The 20,320-nt window shown below is 46.2% G+C and overlaps 1 protein-coding gene across 1 annotated transcript in view; it reads left to right on the forward strand.

Moving 5' to 3' along the window:
- The window catches only part of MERTK (MER proto-oncogene, tyrosine kinase), a 106,451-nt gene that overhangs the window by 24,387 nt on the left and 61,744 nt on the right, over nt 1-20,320 (forward strand). The window contains exons 2-4 of the mRNA XM_045884547.3: nt 3,692-4,100; nt 14,114-14,214; nt 16,125-16,298. Coding sequence (XP_045740503.1) covers nt 3,692-4,100; nt 14,114-14,214; nt 16,125-16,298 — 684 coding nt within the window. The remainder of the gene's footprint in view (nt 1-3,691; nt 4,101-14,113; nt 14,215-16,124; nt 16,299-20,320) is intronic.

Here is a 20,320-nt window from a genome sequence, read left to right on the forward strand (position 1 = left end):
GGTCAGGTAAGGCTCTGATCTTCCCCCTCCCCTGCTCAGAAACCTTCCAAGAATTGCTGCTGCCTCAGCCAGGATTCGGGGTTCTCCAAGGTCAACCTGTATCCACTCACTCTGTCACTTTGGTCCAAGCACAGGAATGCCACCCTACGGCTACATTCATGTTCCCAAACTATTAGGGTCTCCTCTTTCTCTTCAGTTTCGCACTGTCCCTGCCCCTTGAAACCCTGTCCACCTCTCCTTCCTCCTCTAATTCATGGCTTTACTTACTCATTCAACACACCTCCTTGGAGCATCGTCTATGAGCTGGCTATAGTGTGGGTGCTAGGCCTCTTGGGGTTCTCAGTCCAGCAGGAGAGAAAGAACTGAATGAGGAATCACAGAAGGTGCTACAAAGGGGAGGGCCCCAGCACCTAATGTGGGAGGGCTAAGTGGTCGGGGGTGGGGAGGGACCAGGGAAGGCCTCCCTGACATTGTCAGGACCTCCCCCTCGCCCCAGTTAGCTTTGTCCCATTTCCCCCTGGGACCCTCTGCTGCCCCTCCTCTGGGGCAAGTGCCTTTCTGTACCCCATTAAATTATCACAGCAAATCTTAGACCCAGTAGGGCTATGTAAATATTGGTTGGGAATTGAATCATTGTGCCCACTCCTGGCAATTCAACTCATGGAGCTTAGCTATCTTTTCAGCCATCATAGTGATTACAGGGTGGGTTTTCTGCTCCTAACATCATCCGAGTGGGTAGCCTTGTCTTTAGTTTGTTCCGTGAGCTGCTTAGCTCATAGAAAACTGAAGACTATACCCAACTGTAATCAGAGGTTATTCTGCAGGGTTGGGATTACAAAACAGGTTTCCATTTTATATTTTCTGTGCTTCTATAAATATTTGAATTTTTCCACTACCAACGTGGGTTACCTTTATAATTTGGCATTTTAAATGTCTTTAAGTAAGTTAAACAAACCAAAGAATTATTTGCTTCTCCCACTCTACTTGTTTGCTTTATATTTCAAGAAAAACAAAGTTATCTGGACATACGCCTGACTTCCCATTCCCATGAATGTCAATGAATAAGGACCGTAGACAAATTTGCTGACCTAAGAGGCTAAGGTGAATTGTAAGTGCTTCAAAGCCTCAAGAAAAAGAGCATTCTTGTGAAGGGTCTGCAGCCATAAAATAAACAGCCAGAGCATTTATAACTGCAGAAAGTGTCCCCAAATTCAGAGGAAGATGATGGAACTGGATGGGACCCAGGCAGAGCTTTGCCGTTCCCTGCTAAGAGCCCAGGCCCACATTTGTGCATAAGATTTGCATGGCATGGGGGTGACAGGGAGAGGCAGGGGCCCCTCTCTGCAGAGTCACCCTGACCACCACTCCCTGGAATAAATGAATGCTCCCATCACAGCACACTCATCTGTCTGGATGGCTGGGCTCAAGGCCAGCCTGCGGCTGACCCACATAGCCTCCCCCAAAGCATGCAGAGGGCCCCTGCTCTCCCACAGCCCCTGAGACCTCAGGCTAATGGCAAGCAGCCAACCTTCCCTGGTTTCTTATAGTGAAATCTCTTCTCCAACCTGGCATTCACCCTGGAGGCAGTTCTCAAATGCATCAACTATGAGAGCCGACCTGGCATGAAAGAGTCATATGGAGAAAACTCCCTAACAGAAGCCGTAACCTTCAGCTAAGGAAGATGTGCAGGCCAGAGTGACTTGGCAGGGAGGAAGCCAGAGGAACAAATGCTCAGATCCTTCCTTCTGCCCCCAGATCTCCTGCTTGTATCTCCATTGGCCAAATAAGTGCTTAGTTGACTCCCTAGGCTAAACATTATTTGTTGCTTATCTAAAATTCAAGCTTAACTAGGCATCCTGTGTTCTTATTTGTTAAATCTGGCACAACCCTAAGCAGAGACCACCCTACTCCCTCACACACACACACTCAGGAGCCCAGGAGGGTGTGACACCCTGAGTGTGGCAGAGGAACAGCTGTCGAGTGGGGACCCCCAGTCACTTACTCACAAAAAGCCAGCCCTGTGTCTCTCCCACTCTCTGCCTTTCTCAAGCACTGGTGGCCAACGTGTTTGAATATATAACCCCCAGCATAGATTGTATGCTCCAGAAGTGCTATTAAAAAAAAACCAGAAGTGGGGCGCCTGGGTGGCTCAGTCGTTAAGCGTCTGCCTTCGGCTCAGGTCATGATCCCAGCGTCCTGGGATCGAGCCCCGCATCGGACTCCCTGCTCGGCGGGAAGCCTGCTTCTCCCTCTCCCACTCCCCCTGCTTGTGTTCCCTCTCTCAATGTCTCTCTCTCTGTCAAAAAATAAATAAAATCTTAAAAAAAAAAAAAAACCACCAGAAGTATCACTATTGTGGATCAGTATTTTTAGAAATACTTGAGGGCCAGATGAAATCAACGTTTCCAGGTCCATTCCAGCAAGCAAGCATTTTACTAGAAGCTCCAAGTCATCCTGTAGTTGGTGACATGAATGACTGATGTTTTTCCCCCATATCTAGAGATGGGTCACGTTGAGGAGCAAGAATTGTAAACTGCTGTCTTTGTGACCAGGAGCAGCCTTTGCAAGACCGCTGGCCAAATTTGTGGCATAGTCTGTGAGTGAGAACACAGCCAGAAAAGTGATCTCGGGGGCCATCATCACCTTCCTGCCATGCTGTTGAGTTGGGTGTGAAGGACTTTGAATGAATCACAATTTTGAAAAATGGGTGAAGGCGGTCAAAAGGTGCAAACTTCCGGTTATAAAATATATGAGTCCTGGCGATGTACAGTATGGTGACTATAGTTAACAATACTGCATTGTAAAAAAATCAAAATACTGTATTGTATACTCTCTACCTAAGAGAGTAGGTCTTTAAAGTTTTCATCACCAGAAAAAAAATTTTGTAACTATGTGTTGTAATGGTAGTCAACTAAGCTAACTAGATTATTATGATCATCATTTTGCAATATTTACACATAATCAAATCATTATGTTGTACACCTGAAACTAATATAATTTGTCCATTATATCTCAATTAAAAAAAAGTAAACAATTTCTGAGGGGGTGTCTGGGTAGCTCAGTCGGTTAAGTGTCTGACTCTTGATTTCACCTCAGGTCATGATCTCAGGCTCGTGAGATCGAACCCCGTATCGGGCTCCATGCTGAGCATGAAGCGTACTTAAAATTCTCTCCCTCTCCCTCTGCTCCTCCCCCCGCCCCGCCCCCCTCTTGTGCTTGCACATGCTCTCTCTCTCTCTAAAATAAAATAAAATTTATTTTTTTTTTTAAGATTTTATTTATTTATTCATGAGAGACACAGAGAGAGAGGCAGAGGGAGAAGCAGGCTCCCAAGGAGCAGAGAGCCCGATGCGGGACTCGATCCCAGGACTCTGGGATCATGACCTGAGCCGAAGGCAGACGCTTAACCATCTGAGCCACCCAGGCGCCCTAAAATAAAATAAAATTTAAATGTAAAAAAGGAAACAATTTTTGATGAGGGGAGTTATATTTCTTAAACATTCCTTAGGAGGGAAGTGAACAGATGAATGAACTTATGAATGAGAATATACATCCAGACGTATATTCTGCTCATGTTTTCTGAGGACACCAAGGATACCCCACTTCTCTCTCATCATGGCCTTAGAGATTGGGAACCTATTTGGAAAACTCCATTATTTAAAAGGCTAAAAATCAGATTTCTGTTTTCCAGCTGTTGCAGAGGTAAGGGAAGAAATCAAGCCTGACCTGCCATTGCCAGGAGGCCTGCAAGCTGACCACATGCCATTTTCCTTTCCTCACACCAGTGGACACCAGCCTGCCTTGATGTCTTCACCAACCCAACCTGGACGACCGCATACAGGGAATGCAGCCCATCCTGGGGTGACCTCTGCTGGGTCAAAGCTCCTACCGCCTCTTGCATTTAATCATACAATTGGCCACATAATACTTTCTGAACATAAAGATGTCAAATTTAATTGCTCCATCAATATACCTAATATGTACCAGGACATTGCAGTTATTTCTTGGTGGAAAGATGGGAAGGAGTTGCTTGGGGCACATCATGCCATTACTCAGTTTTATCCGGATGATGAAGTTACAGCAATAATCGCCTCCTTCAGGTATGTGTTCTCTCTTCCTTTCTTTTTTTAATGTTGTTATTTGTGATTCAAAAGCAAAACCCTCGAAGTTAAAAAACAGGTTTTTGTTTTTGTGTTAGCAACCCTCCTGGTGCATTTAGAGTGTAGATTAATAGCTGACAGTCTGTATCATTGATCTCTTTTACGTTGATCTTGGCCCCACTGAAACTTGATTATCAGAGGCTCTGTGTCCCGGGGAACCACTCCCCCTCTCCCCCCACCGACCTACAAGTTATGTCAAGTCCCGCTCGACTCAAGAGGTCTCCCAGTAGTAAGAACAGTGTTTCTTACTGGTTGTGAGGAGACATCTAAATCACCCCATGGGCATGGAGCTTTGAACACATTCCCATCCCTTTCATTTGCCTTATCCCCCCCCCCCCCTCCACCTGTCCCCACCACCCCCTGCTTCTGCAGATCATGGTGGTGATGTAGCCCTCATGCCTATTGGGGTGGGAAAAGATGGAAGGTGGAAGGTCTAAAGGCTGGGGAAATGAGACAGACCTTCAGCCACTTGGGTCACCGTCTCCATGTTCCACTTTGTTGGAGGGTCCAGCCGAATGCTCTAGGTGGCGGGGGTGTGTGTGTGTGTGTGTGTGTGTGTGTGTGTGTGTGTGTGTGACAGGGCTAAGCCAAGTCAGCATGTATATCTGGAAGAATCCATTGTTTCTAGGATTGCATCATCGTATTTGCATTGTACTGCAGACAGTGAGCCTGCTGCTTTGCTTTTCCCCCATCCCTTTTTTATTTACTACTCACTCCTCTTTAGCCAGGAGAGGTTTGGATTTTTCATTTTGTTTGTTTTTGAGTCAGAGTCTCTGCACGTACAGCTTCAGAGTTCAGTGGACCTGTGGTCCTTGAAAGCTCAGAATGAGGTCAGAGCCACACAGTTGGAGCAAGTGCCTTTTCCCTGGGCTGCTTCCACTCGGAGCGGAGCCCTCTTTGATCTGGGACGTTTTCACTTTCTCTGGCCTGATACTCGGGGCAGTCCCAGACAGGGTCATGTCTTTGGTGAATCATTTTGTTTCCTTTTCAGAAAACTGCCTCGGAGATACCACAAGGCTAACAACTCCAGTTAGAGTTTAGTGTGTCAACACTTCCACAAGATGCACCCCCTTTTTTTTTTTCCATATTTTTTCCAAGTTAAAGGCTTGGTTAGCATCAAAGCAAAGAACATAGTTTTCACATTTTCCATTGGTTGATTTAAACTCTGGCTAGGTCTCTCGGGCTGCCATTCTCAGCCAGTGTCTGAGACCACTCAGGAGATTTGACTACATTCTTTTCTGCATCAGCTACAAAACACAGACATTTTACCATGCTATAGACACAGCTTCCGATGAGAGAAGTAAGATCATCATTTAATAATGAATAAGGAGTAATTTATTTTTTTTAAAGATTTTATTTATTTGAGAGAGAGAGAGAGCATGAGCAGGGGGAGGGGCAGAGGGGGAAGCAGACTCTCCAATGAGCAGGGAGCCTGATGCGGGACTCGATCCCGGGACTCCAGGATCATGACCTGAGCCAAAGGCAGATGCTTAACCGAATGAGCCACCCAGGCACCCCTAAGGAGCAGTTTAAAGGCTTCAAGAAACAGAACTCTGGCACATTGGGCTCATCAGGTATCATTGGAGGAAAGTACTTCCCTGCTGACTCTGGGTTGGGGTTCCTGAACAGGGGTCCTGCCACTGGCCAGCCGGGAGACCATGGGGGAGCTGCCTTTCTTGCCAAAGAGATGGGTTTGGACCCCATGACCAACAGCTTCAGGTGTGTTCAAGGGGTCCATGAGATGATTTTAAAGGACCTAAATTGGAGAGTTTTTAAACTTAAGAGTAGATAATGGTGTATCTTCCATTTGTGTCTTCAGAGTTCAGAAGGTTACCTGGGTCATAGTTTTAGAACTTTAGGGAAAAAATGATACTTTTGCATGGGTTCAGCTTCATTTTCATAAACTCATTCTGAAGGGGAAAAAATCTTATTTGGCCTCCAAACTAAGCCATAAAGCAAATTTAGTGCTCAGGATTCTTATAAATGGTGGATGCTGTGCTGAACTGAGCAGCTTTGGGGATAATACCAAGTCCACCATTATAATATTCTTCAGCTATATTAAAGCCATGTTCAGGTGATCCAGGAGCCATATAGAGATTCAATGAAGTAAATTATAGTGATTAAGGTTATAAATATTTGTGTAATTTCTTGGCAGGAGAGAAGGATGTTGGAGCCCCTAAATGTGATATCTTTTAGGTGAGGGCCCTGAGGTCCCTATGAGTAGGGTGACTTGTCCAGGGTCACTAGGGAGTAAGCTGTCACCCTTAAGCAGGGGACTTGATTTGCACATCTGCAGTGTCTTCTATTCTCCCATCTCATAGGCCCTAAAACAGATCTACTCTGGTTCCCAGGGACAGTGAAGAGTTAAAGACTATTCCATGTATAGAATTTAATCAGGAATTCATTAGCCTGCAATTTTGTTGGAATTGCCATTAACAATACCTGTATGGACCACGTGTATTTAAGGGAATGGACAAAATACAGATGTGTGTATATTGGCAGGGTCAGAGGAATTATGGAGAGAAACACGAGGTATTTCGAGTTAGGTCACAGAACCATTTTTGTATAAGGTGTTGTTATAAGAAAGGGTAGAATTATAAGAAATGAGTTTTGAAAATGATGGGGTCTCCAGATTGAGATCCCCATCCAGGTACCAGCATGCATCCTTTAACTATGAAGCAATTGTGGGTTGCTGGAGACTGACAGGATTGTGGATGTGATGTAACTTTCTTAGTCTTTCATGATTCCACATTTCCTCCTCTATATCAGGCAGACTCCACACTTACACTCCTAAATGCCCCATTCTGAAAACAAGGGTTAGTCAAGTGTCTGGACTTTGACCCTAGAACAAGATCCGTTCTGGTCAAAGGTGTAGATTAGGGCGTGTGCACACTTAAGGGAAGCTTTCCCCTCTTACTCCTTCCATTGTTTCCACACCCCCTCTTTTCCGTGGTGGCCCAATTCTGTCATGGTGCTCTCTCCCTTCCAAAGGAAGAAAAGATTGTGATAAAGTAATTTACACTAAGGAAAGCATTCACATTCACTGATGACATCATTTTAGACATGAGGAGTAGAGATTTTTTTTTTTTTCCCAAATCACCACACAGGTAACTGCCCACCAGTTATAAAAACAGTCAGCCTTGCTCATGAAGGTGTTTGCAGGCACCTTATTGGGTGAATAACTACCTGAATGAACGTCTGGACATTGAGACAAGGAGGGTACCGCTGGTCTGTGTCCTGCATGTACCTGTGAACAAGATAGAGGGGAAGGGAGAACCTAAGGTCAGGAGCGGAAGTGCTGAGATAGTGTTAACATGTTAGTTAAGGTAGTGTTTCCTTCAGATTATGGATTTGGCCAGAAGGGGAAGTAAGGGGAGAGGACCTGGCATCACTCAGGAGCCAACTCATCTTTCAGTCAAACCTCAGTTTATTGAAACTGGGGATGGGAGGGGGGATGGAAATGATAGAAGTTCATGTGCATTTAAGTACAAGTCCCACCTACTTAGGAAAGACTAAAGAGATTTAAGATCATGAGTGAGAGTATCCCTGAAAGATTTTAGAAATTGCTTGGTCTTAGTTTCTGTATGTATATATTTCAAAGTTATTTTAATTAATTAATTTATTTTTTAAAGATTTTATTTATTTATTTGAGACAGAGAGAATGAGAGAGAGAGAGCACATGAGAGGGGGAAGGGTCAGAGGGAGAAGCAGACTCCCTGCCGAGTGGGGAGCCTGATGCGGGACTCGATCCAGGGACTCCAGGATCATGACTTGAGCCGAAGGCAGTTGCTTAACCAACTGAGCCACCCAGGCGCCCTCAAAGTTATTTTAATAGTAATATATGTACTTCGTTAAACACTTAGAAAATACCAAACACATACAGAGAAACTGTGGCCCACAACCCCGAGGAAACCCTTCCAAGCACATATAAATTTAATATTCCTGAAATGAAATTGGCATTTCATGACACAGATGATTATGTATCTCATTTCGTTCACTTAACGTTATGCATGTTTTCCTGTATAATTAAAAGTCTTCAAACTATTTTAATGGCTGCTAAATGCCACTGTGACCTGCTGTTGTAAAACAGAAGCACATATAGAAGAACGTAAATGAAATTGTAAAGGGAAAGCCTTAAATCTTATTTTCAAAATGCCAACGTCCGGGGCGTATACAAGGGAAGAAATAACTGATATGGCACCTCAAGTCCAGATGCCCTCTTGAAGTGGGTCCATTCTGTGCTAATAATTCACATTTTTTCCTCTTTCACTTGGGTATCTATTATAGGTGTAGGAAACACTCAGTGTCTGCTAGAGGGTTGGGGTGTTCCTAATTGATGGTTTAGTGATTAATACTGAAAATTGTGCCCCACACCCCACATACCCCGCATTCCTGACCTAGTCCTGGATGGTGTGCAGCTCAGGCTGCATTTCTCCAGAGCGTGTAGTTTTTCTCCTTTGCAGGGCTTAAGTCACCGGGCTGGGCCACCCCCTTGGCTCTCCAACTGGTATTGCCTCTATCTGCGCGTGATACCAACTTGAAACTGTAGCTCATCCCTTTGTCCAGATCCCAGGATGCTTCATAGCCAGGGTCTTTCCCTGGAGTCTCTAAAAGAGGGTATAATTTTGGGGATACACAGTTAGCTCTACAGTCTGGCACAGCGCATAAGGAGCTCTCTGGCTTAGGTGGAAACACTAGTTAGGGTGTAAAGCATTCCAGGCAGGCACCAGCCATCAGACCAGAAGACTGGGGATACCAACTCTCAAGCAAAAACAAAAGCTGCTGTTCCTGTGGGCGGCCAGGCCCTGCAGATTTAGTTTATTGGGGTAATTTGTGGCCAAGGGAAAGGATTTGATATGTTTTCTGTGTAGCCTCAGGATTCCCCAGTGGGAATTAAATTCTAGCTTAGTTGTCAGTAGCTTAAGCTGGAAGGACTTTATTGCTTTCAAAAATTGGAGTTCTTTAAAAATTTTTTCATTTTTAATTTTTTTATCATGGTAAAATATACATAAATGTATTTTAACCCTTTCCGAGTGTACAATTCAGCGGCATTAAGTACATTCACGCTGTTGTGAGGCCCTCACCACCATCCATGCCCAGAACTTTCTCATCCTCCCAAAAGGAAACTCTGTGCCCATTAAACCCTAACTCCTCACCCCCTTTTCCCTCAGTCCTTGGTGATCTCTATTCTACTTTCTTTCTCTGTGACTGTGACTACTCTGGGTACCTCATGTAAGTGGAATTGTGCGACATTTGCTCTTTTTTGTGTTTCTTTTAAGAAGGCTGTAGAACTTAGCTGTTTCTCAAGAGTCATTCCTGAGCAAGGCAGTCTAGCTGTGAGGGGTCTGCAGGACAGGGAGGCTCTGTGTGTCCTTGCAGCTGGTCCTGGAGCTAACCCAGCTGAGGCTGCACTATTGTGATGGGCTTTGCAGCTGCTGGCCCCACGGCTCTGTCCAGGTGGTTCCTGTCTAGACGTGGTGGCTGAGTCCATATGGTGGCTTTGGTTTTACCTGGTTCAGATGTTTGTATTTGACCAAAATCTGACACGATTTTTATACCTTCTTGGAAGCGATGCATACACATGGCAAAATACTCCAACGGTTCAAAAATCCTCTCTTCCACTCCAGCCTCCGGCCCTTCCCCAGCGAAGAGCTGTGGTTATCCAATTCTTGGGTATCTTTCGTAGATATTCAATCCATTTGAGGTGTGTGTGTGTGTGTGTGTGTGTGTATGTGTGCACGCGTGCGCCTGGCCTCAGAGTTCGTCTAATAAAATGTTACAGCTCTGGTTAAATCAAAACCCAGGACTCAGCATTTTTTGTGGCTGTGTAAATGCTGTTTTCAGCTGAGTCATGTAGTAGGCTGTGATTACCATCTTACCTCTGTATAGCTTTTTTGATTTTCCTCAATTTAAGAGCTTCCTTGTTGGTTAGTTTGCTTAATGTTCTAAGTATCAATCTCTCGTTTGTCCCTAAACTCTAAAAGCATCTCCTCGCAAAGTGATGAAATTACCAGACCTGGTTTTTTCCTGAGGAGTTGCCTGTCCTGAGGCTGTCCCTCCTTCTGCTCCGGCCTGGGCAGCTTGCCCCCCAACTCTGAGGTACAGCTCAGTCATCTTTGCTCCTATTGTGGGGGCCCTTGTTGCTCCTGTTTCCTCCAGGAGCCCCAGGTCCCACATACCCCGCCCCCAACCCTGTTCTTGGCTTTTACTCCTTCACTTTGGCATGGAGCCCATCTTCCACTAGCATGGTATTTGCATGTCTGAAAATGCCATTATCTTTTCTGCCCTCACCTTGAGGTAGTTTGGCTGGATACAGAATTCAAAAGGGAAATAATTTCCTGTTGTCGTTTGGAAGTCATTGATAAATCTCCTTTTCGCTCGAAGATTTGTTCCTGAGAAGTATGGTGCTGTTCATGGGTGGTACTGCTTTACTTCTCTCTGGAAGCTTCTGGGATTTCCACTTTATCTTGGAGTGGTGACATTCCCTGGTGAACCCCTTAGTGGGTCTTTTCTCTCCCACTGTGCTGCCCACCTGGGGGCCTGGTTAGGAAAGACCTAGATCTCCAGTTGTGGGGCATTTTCTTCAGCTTGCTCCCCTTCCTGTGTTCTTTCTGGAACTCCTCTTGCTCCGTTGTTGGAACCCTTAGATTGCTATTCAGAGCTCAGAGCCCTTGCTGGGGAACCTCCAGAGACTCCCTAATGTTTCCTTTAGGGAGAAGGAGCGTGGGGGCAATCACTCCTGTCTCCACCTCACCCCCTCCCTGCCTTCAGCACAGCGGCCTTTACTTGCTTGTCTGGAGGCAACAAGTAGAACTATTTGTGGAAAATGTTTCCTGTGCTGTTAGCAAGATGGATCTGGACTTGCTAAGTAACTCAGGCACATAGCCCTTCTCCCCAGTTGATCACCTTTTCCTGATGTGATCACGTTCCCTTTGCACTCTCCTTTTGTATTCCTGGCCTGAATTTTCCTTCCTTGCTCTTTGGCTTAAGGTACTCCTAGACTTTTTGTGCCTTTTGCATCTGATTTCTGCAGCCCAAGCTGGGCTGTTAAAATGTTACTTATGCCTCATGGTTTCTCAGTTCTCTGGGGCCTCCGCACAGATGTTCTTTGCATCCTTGGGCTTCCTTCCTGCGGCTTTGCCTTGTATGTCTCTGGGACCTTCACTCGCATTCTGGTCCCTGTCTCTCTAAGTCATGCGGCAAGCCTGCTGCGACGCCGGTGTCCCAGACCCCGAGCCGTAGCCAGATCTTCAAAGGCACGGCTGTCCTCAGCCTGTCAGATCACATCGTCAGTCCGGCCCCTGGGTCTTGCCTTAAGAGAATGACTCCTCTTCTAAAGTGAACTTGTGAAATATGTGGAAAGGAGCCCCCCTCTTCAGTAACCATCATCCTTGGTATTTTTTTTGGAACTGCAGAGAAGACTAGAACGGTCAGCCATGCAGAATCTTCAGGAGCTGCCAACCATTCAGCTACTAGCTGATACCCATGACGGACAGGGCGCCATTCTAGACACATGCTTCTCTCCTTCTTTCTTCCTGCCACCATGACATTCGGGGAGATTTATAAGAAGAGGGTCGGCTAGGCCCTTATTTGGAGATATTTGTCCTGTGAGGTCTCTTCCCATGTTCTTCCAGTGACCTCTAGACATTGTGATCTTCGTTCCTGCCCTAAAGCATGGAGAGATCTGGCCTTTCTTTGACCTCGAGTCCTTCCCAAGTCCAACATTCATTCATCAGGTGCAATTCCAAAATTATATCACTCCTACACGGGAATGAGGGGAAAGGCGAAGACAGAGTATTCTAAATCAATGGGGTGCTGCTGAGATTGGCACATCAGGAAGTGCAGGTGACAGCTGAGAGTCACATTATTCGGTCTTGGAAATAATAAGGAGGTAATATTAACCCAGGCAGCTCTGATTCCCCTAGTTCTGAGTGACACCATTGTTGTTGTTGTTGTTTTAAGATTTTATTTATTTATTTGAGAGAGAGAGAGAGTGTGTGAGCAAGAGAGCACAAGCAGGGGGAGCTGAAGAGGGATGGGGACAAGCAGACTCTCCGCTGAGCAGGGAGCCTGATGTAGGGCTCAATCCCAGGACCCTGGGATCATGACCTGAGCCAAAGACAGATGCTGAACCAACTGAGCCACCCAGGTTTCCTAACTGACACCATTCTTGACATATATTTTAGTTACTCTGCTAGTCAGAAGCTAAAAGGGAACTGCAAAATGGCATTACTGGAGAGAAGTTGTAATTTAAAATGTTCCTGGGGTGCTTGGGTGGCTCAGTCAGTCAAGCATCTGCCTTCGGCTCAGGTCATGATCCCAAGATCCTTGGATTGAACCCCACGTCGGGCTCTCTGCAAATAAATACATAAAATCTTTTTAAAAAAATGTTCCTTGTTTGTTCTAAAAACGTGTGTTCAACCTCCAGGCCTAGGTGCCCCGCTGTGGCAGGTGGGCTCCTGATGCCCTGTATGTGTTCATTCTAGCAGCTGCCGCCTGTTGCCTGGGGGCCCGTGGGCCAGGATGGCGACCCCTGTCACCTTGCCAGCTTCCTGGTCTCTTTTAAGCATTCAGCTTCAGCCCTTGACAAGGACTTGATTTTGCTTCGGGATAAATACGTTGTATCAGGGAGCAAGCTGCTGGAAAGGAAGATGGACCCCCCTCCATGGTTTTCTTCTTTTACTTTTTTTCTCTCGCCATGACCTTTGCTCTGTCTGATGAGCAGAGTAGAAGAAATCAGCATCTTTGGGCCAGGGAAGGTGTCCTCTCTTGGAGAGTGTCCGCGAGCATTTCAAAGAGTTCCTCCATTCCCTCACCCCTTCCCACCTCCAGCTAAGGACAGGTATTGTGTAGCTTCCTGCTTGTAAACATGCTGGAAGTGGGGAAAGCAGGATTCTCAAGTTTTTAGAGCCAAGTCCGCCTGTTTATAGCAGATACTTTACAACATGTAGTGCTCAAACTGTAGTATGGGGAAAACAAAAGAAAGGTGATCTGTAATAAAATAATATGAATGTGAACGTGTAAATGCCAGGCATGACCCCTCCAGGAGAGAGAATAGACAATACAGGGACTTGCATGCCCCCTGCCATGCCCCCACGCACATGGCAACTGCAAATGGAGATGTGCTATCAGTGATCTGAGTCATGGCCAAGTTCCAAACAGCACAGAGGGATGGTGGCCCCCATTTTCAGGTAATTGCAGCCCTGGGAAATTAGGTGGATATTAAAACCAGACACAATTCTTTGTTTTTATGTAAATGGAACTGGGTTCTAGTCTCAGAAAGTCATCTGGGATATGGAACAGTTGCCCCTAGCCCCTAAAAATTGCCCTTGGCCCCTAAAAGCCATGGTGCCCCCTAGTTTTTGTGCCCACCTAAAATAACCCTACAAATTTGCAGAATACCTTGATGGGGCAATACCCCAGTATAGAGAACGCTGGTATATAGCCTATCATTGAAGGCAAGACGAATAACAGCACATGCATTAGTCATGGTTCTTCAGAGAAACAGAACCAAAGAGGGAATGAGAGAAAGTTATTTTAAGGAACTGACTAATGTGATTGTGGGTGTTAGCAAATCCGAAATGTGCAGGGCATCAGCTAGAGACCCAGGGAAGAGTTGGTGTTGCAGTCTTGCATCTGAAGGCAGTTTGGGGGCAGAATTCTTTCTTCCTTGGAGGATCTCTGTCTTTGCTTATAAGGCCCTCAGTTGACCAGATGAGGCCCACCCATGTTATGAAGGGTAATCTTTACTCAGAGTCTACTGATTTAAATGTTAGTCACACCTGAAAAATACATCTAGAGTAATGTTTGACCAAATATCTAGGTACCATGACCTCGTCATGTTGACACATAAGGTTAATATAGCGTATGATGAAGAACTTGAAGAATGTTCTGCTCCTAAAAGGAACTCAAAGGGTCGTCACTGTAAATATCTTTATGTGTTTTCTTTGAAGCATAACCAATGTGCAGCGTTCAGACAATGGGTCATACATCTGTAAGATGAAGATAAACAATGAAGAGATTATGTCTGACCCCATCTACATCGAGGTCCAAGGTAAGTCCGGAGTGGCCTGTATTAATTGCTTTGCATATAAAACTCTAGAATTTGGCATGCCCATTTATAACTCTATGCAAATTCTGCAAATTGGTAAGCACTGAAATTTTACAAGGTGATCCTCTCTTGAGACTTTAGGTAATAATGAATGAATGACATGAATTCGATTCTCAGAGTCGAGAGTTTAGCTCAGCAATAGGGCTGAGATAAAAATGGATTATGGACTTTCTTGTCCTCAGGTTTTTTACAATTTAGAAACCTGGAGACTTTTTTTGGAAGCAAAATGCATTCCACTATCCAGTTCTCAGTGTTGGCGTCAGATACCACTCACGTGGTCTAGTGGTGATTTGCCTCAGAGGGTGAGCAGTTTTCCCGAACTGGATCAGCAGCTCGATCTGGGACTCATCTGGGGCCCTAGGATTTATTGGGTACATGGTTCAGTACAGTTCCATGACATGTCATGAGATGGGCTCAGTGGGGGTACAAAGTGAGACATGGACTAGGAGAAGGAGGTCTCTGACCTCAAGGAACTTGAACTGCAGTGGGAAGTGTCAGCTGATGCCTCGGTGAGCCCAGGTCCTGAGGCCTCAGGTCTCCAGGTGTGTGTGCCTGGTTCTGCAATGACAGGGCCTATCAAGGAAGGCTTCAAGGAGGAGGCACCTCTATTATCACCACAGGTGATCACTCCTCACCAGCCCACAGGCTGCCTCCAGGGCCCTGCATCCCAGCTTTCTGAGCACCCCTGCCATCAGAAGCACCCAAACACCTTTCTTTTCTACTTTCTCCTGACCCTCCTCCCCACAGGCTTTAGAACAAGTGGCTATTCAGGGAAGTTCATCTAGAACCATCTCCCATTGGAAGGCTGCTCTCCTACCCATTGTTTTGCAAACCTAAACCTCATACCCACTAATGCTGCAGGAGGCCTGAGGGAGAGACCCCCTCAGAGGAGTCTCCTTTAAGAGCTTTGTTCTAGGCCCATCCCAGGCTGGACAGCTAAGCCTCCTCAGGGTTATGTCAACATCATCCTGCGGGTGGGGGACGTGATGGTAGTGTTCCTATGTTTGCTGTTAACCTTGGAAATATATTAAGAGGACATTTAACTTGTCAGAATCCCAGCAAAATGCCCAGGGCAGGAACACGTTAGGTCCAAATGGAGTTTTTGCAAAACTTTGAAACAGGAAGAAAGAATCCCATTTTGCCACTCCCACATCATTCCTTCTGGGATCAGATCTGTCAGTTCCCAATCCCAGAAGAACATAATTTAAATTCCTGAGGACAGTTAGCTTGACCTGCTAATTTTTTGGCACATGCTCCAAATGAGTATTAACTGGCTTTCTCTGAGATATTTCTAAAGTTCCCTTCCTTATGGCCTCGATCCTGAATTACAGTCAAAGATCTTAGGATTATAACTGTGTAACTGTGTCTACACTGTGCTCGTGAGAATGTAGTTTGAAAAGCGTCCAGCCCTGCACAAGTGTACAGATTTTAGAATTCATTATCGCTCATCTTAAAGTAGATGGTCCTCAAAAACAGGCAGACCTATTACGTGGCTTTGTTTTTACTCTGTGTGTATTTTGGGAAGGAATACTGAAAATGTGAGAGCCTCTCCGGAGTCTGAGCAACACCTGATTTCAACACTGCCAGGCGTCCCTTCTGGTAAAACCAGTTCTGAATCCCCACCACAACCCCTTTGGAAAAGTACCCTAGAAAGCCTGCTGGAGCTAGTCGGGGAGGCATTAGCTTCTATCCTTTCTGAGCCAACTTTCAGAAGGTGAAAACTGGCCGTTTCGGACCGAAGGTGGTATATAAAGAGATCTACTGCCAAGTTCCAGAACAGTCTCCATTCCCCTTGGGGCTCCAGCTTTGCCCGCGGACCTAAGACGCTCTTTCACTGAATGCTTTCTCTGCAGGCCTTCCTCACTTTACTAGACAGCCTGAGAGCATGAATGTCACGAGGAACACGGCCTTCAACCTCACCTGTCAGGCCGTGGGCCCTCCTGAGCCCGTCAACATTTTCTGGGTTCAGAACAGCAGCCGTGTTAATGAACAGCCGGAAAAGTCCCCCTCTGTGCTAACTGTTCCTGGTAAGTCCGAGTCGGGTGCTCGAACAGTGGAAGGGGTCAAAAGCTCAGTGCCCGCTGCTGGCACCGTGCAGGGGAATGAAACACGGGGGCAGCCAAGTCGGGCCGGGGCCGCGGAGAGGGAAGTGGGAATCTCCGGCGTGAGAGTTCGCGAGCCGGGGGTGGGAAGTGGGCGAAGGTGCTGAGGGGTGCCTGTGCTTAAGTGAGCAGAGTGGCCAGGATCCCCGAGCCCTGGCAGCGGGAGCCCTGCTCACACCTCCCATTGCAGCCAGGCCTTTGCTGGCCTTCGCTTGGGGAACCACTGACGTGAAGACCACTGATGGGAGGTTTGACAGCAAGGAACCGCATTGGTCACGGGGGCCGTTGTGGGACGATTGAGTCATTGTGGGATCATAGCCACACTGGCAGTCAATGGGCATTCGGATTCCCATCTGCATGGAAGCGCCCCAGCTTTGTCCCCGGCACTCCCCTGGCCGAGCTCTTGGAGTCACCGCCCTTGCCGTTTCCTATGCTGCTAAAGCCAACGGGCTCCCATCTGGCTTCTCTCAGGGCATCTTTCAGCAACATCTGGCAAGGGTGCCACCCCCGAGTCCTTCCTTTCTTCCTGCATTCAGCGACTGCGTTGCAAGGGAGTGCTGTATGCCAGAGGCTGTTCTCGGTACTGGGAACACAGGGGCGAACTTCTGGAAACAGTCTTCCAGGCTTCCTTCCCACTGCAGGGCTCCTTCCCTGCCCTTGACAGCCTCATTCCTGGACCCACTGCTTTTCACTCTGAGACACGCCCCCCGGGAGAGTTCCTCTACGTCCCCAACCTCAATACCATCTTTATGATGATGGCCTTGAGCTTTGTTATCTTCTGAGCTTCAGGCCCATGTGCCCATCTCCCTGCCTGGCATTTGCACTTGCTGGTGCATAGGCATTTTAAAATGAAACTCTTTTTTTTTTAAAAGAGTTTATTTATTTATTTGACAGAGACACAGCAAGAGAGGGAACACAGGCAGGGGGAGTGGGAGAGGGAGAAGCAGGCTCTCCGCTGAGCAGGGAGCCCGATGTGGGTCTCGATCCCAGGACCCTGGGGTCATGAACTGAGCCGGAGGCAGATGCTTAACGACTGAGCCATCCAGGTGCCCCCTAAAATGAAACTCTGGATCCACCTCCCCTGCAGATGTTTTGCCCCAGAATTCCCTATCTTAGTAAAGGATACCACCATCGGCCCATCCTTCCTCTTTCTCATTTTTCATGTTGAATGCATCAGCGAGTTCTGTCCATTCTGCTTCTCCTGTGTGTCCTGAGCCTGTTTGTTCTCCCTCCATGCTGCAGCACCCCGCTCCACATCACTGCTGGCTCCCGCCAACGCCAGTGCAGGAGCTCCCGAAGGGGTCTCTGTTTCCAGCCCTGCCGCCACTCTAATCCATCCTCCTCAGTGGCTCCCTGTTGTCTTAGACTGTCACTCAGAGTCATTCCTGCCCCTGCCATCAGCCCTGTGTGCTCTGGCCACCGCCCAACTGTCCAACCCAACCCCACCCCACCTTCTTGTCCCTGCTTATTTAAGCACTAGTCATCCTGATTATCTGTCATTTCCTCACACACATAGTCCTCCTTCCTGCCTCAGGACCTTTGCCTTCTCTCTTCTGTCTACTTATAGTGTTCTTCCACTTGCCCTTCGTCCTATGACACAACTCAAATATCACTTCTTCCAGGAAGCCTTCCCTGGTCATTCAACTATTTTAGGTCCCCCCTACCTCTTTATTGACTCCCAGTCATGAGTTCTTGTAGACTCCATTGTTGCACTCGTCACAGTCTTATCATCACCCGTTTATTTGTTTAGCTTCCTTGTCTGTCTTCTCAGAGACTATATGCTCAGCAAGGACAAGGACTTTGTCTGTCCCAAGGCAGTGCCTGACTCATAGTAGCACTCACTGAATATTCATGGTGACAACAGACCAGCAAGTGAATGCCAGCCCCTCAGTTTTACCTCTGGATCACTTTCCTAACTCCTCACTCCATAAGGAATATTATGGTTTTCTCTGCCTCCATCTGAATTGTCTTTGAGTTTCTCCAAGGAGTTGATAATCAAGCTACTTCTTAGTTTAAAGTCAGTTTGAGGAACCTCCATACTGTTCTCCAGAGTGGCTGCACCAGTTTGCATTCCCACCAACAGTACAAGAGGGTTCCCCTTCCTCTGCATCCTCGCCAACATCTGTTGTTAATTTTAGCCATCCTGACAGGTGTGAGGTGGTATCTCATCATAGTTTTGATTTGTATTTCCCTGATGCCGAGTGATGTTGAGCATCTTTTCATGTGTCTGTTAGCCACCTGGATGTCTTTTTTGGGAAAGTGTCTATTCACGTCTTCTGCCCATTTCTTAACTGGGATATTTGTTTTTTGGGTGGTGAGGTTGATAAGTTCTTTCTAGATTTTGGATACTAACCCTTTATCAGATATGTCATTTGCAAATATCTTCTCCCACATTATCAACTATGGAGAGAGCCCAAATGTCCACTGACAGATGAATGGATAAAGAAGATGTGGTATACACACACACACACACACACACACAATGGAATATTACTCAGCCATCAGAAAAGAATGAAATATTGGGGCATGTGGGTGGTTCAAGTCAGTTAAGTGTATACCTTCTTTTTTTTTTTTTTTTAAAGATTTTATTTATTTATTTGAGAGAGAGAGAATGAAAGAGAGAGCATGAGAGGGGTGAGGGTCAGAGGGAGAAGCAGACTCCCTGCCAAGCAGGGAGCCCGATGTGGGACTCGATCCCAGGACTCCAGGATCATGACCTGAGCCGAAGGCAGTCGCTTAACCAACTGAGCCACCCAGGCGCCCTAAGTGTATACCTTCTGCTCAGGTCATGATCTCAGGGTCCTGGGATCCAGCCCCGCGTTGGGCTCCCTGCTCAGCGGGGAGTCTGCTTCTCCCTCTCCCTCTGCCCCTGCCCCTGCTTTTGTTTGTTCTCTCTCTTTCTCTCTCTCTCACATATAAATAAATAAAATCTTTTTTTAAAAAAAAGAATGAAATCTTGCCATTTGCAACTACATGGATGGAGCTAGAGTGTATTATGCTAAGTGAAATAAGTCAGAGAAAGACAAAAACCATATGATCCTCACTCTGGAATTTAAGAAAGAAAACAGATGAACATATGGGAAGGAGGAAGAGAAAAAAAGGAGAGACGGAAACAAGCCATAAGAGACTTAACAATAGAGAACAAACTGAGGGTTGTTGGAGGGATATGGGTGGGGATGGGCTAGATGGGTGATGGGCATTAAGGAGGGCACTTGATAAGCACTGGGCATTGTATGTAAGGGATGAATCACTGAATTCTACTATAGAAACCAATATTGCACTGTGTGTTAACTACCTGAAATTTAAATTTAAAAATTTTTAAATGAAAAATAAAAATAAATAAATAATTTGAAAACCCCAAACAAAGTCCATTAGAAAACTATACCCCACCCTTTCTAGGATGGTGGCTCTGAAGTCCCATAAAGAAAGATTTGTTTTCATTGAGGTAAAATTGACATACAGTTAGGTGCATAGAACTTAAATGCACAACTCTGTGAGTTTTGATAAATGTAGACACGCATGGAACCACCACTTCATTCGAGACACAGAACATTGCCATCACCTCAGAATGTCCCCTCCTGCCCCCTTCCCATCAGTCCCCACCTCCCATAGGCAATGGTGTTCTGATGTCTGACATCATAGATTAGTTTGCTAGGTCTTGAATGTTAAATAAGTGGAATCATAAAGTATATATATTCTTTTGTGTCAGCCTTCTTTCCCTCAATGTGATGTTTTTGGGATTCATCCATGTTGACGTGTGAGTAGTATGTTGTTATTGCCCATAGTGCTCTATGGTATGGATGTGCTATGTTTTGTTTATTTGTGTGGTGAACATTTGGGATGTTTATGGCTGTTGGCTATGATAAATATAGGAGCTACAGATACTTGTGTGCAAGGCTTTGGGGAGACATATGTTTTTATTTTGTCTTGAATAATACCTGGGAGAA

The sequence above is a fragment of the Mirounga angustirostris genome, unplaced genomic scaffold (assembly GCF_029215605.1).
Source record: "Mirounga angustirostris isolate CCGP_5_RB_7025 unplaced genomic scaffold, mMirAng1.0.hap1 SCAF_10, whole genome shotgun sequence".
Lineage (NCBI taxonomy): Eukaryota > Metazoa > Chordata > Mammalia > Carnivora > Phocidae > Mirounga > Mirounga angustirostris.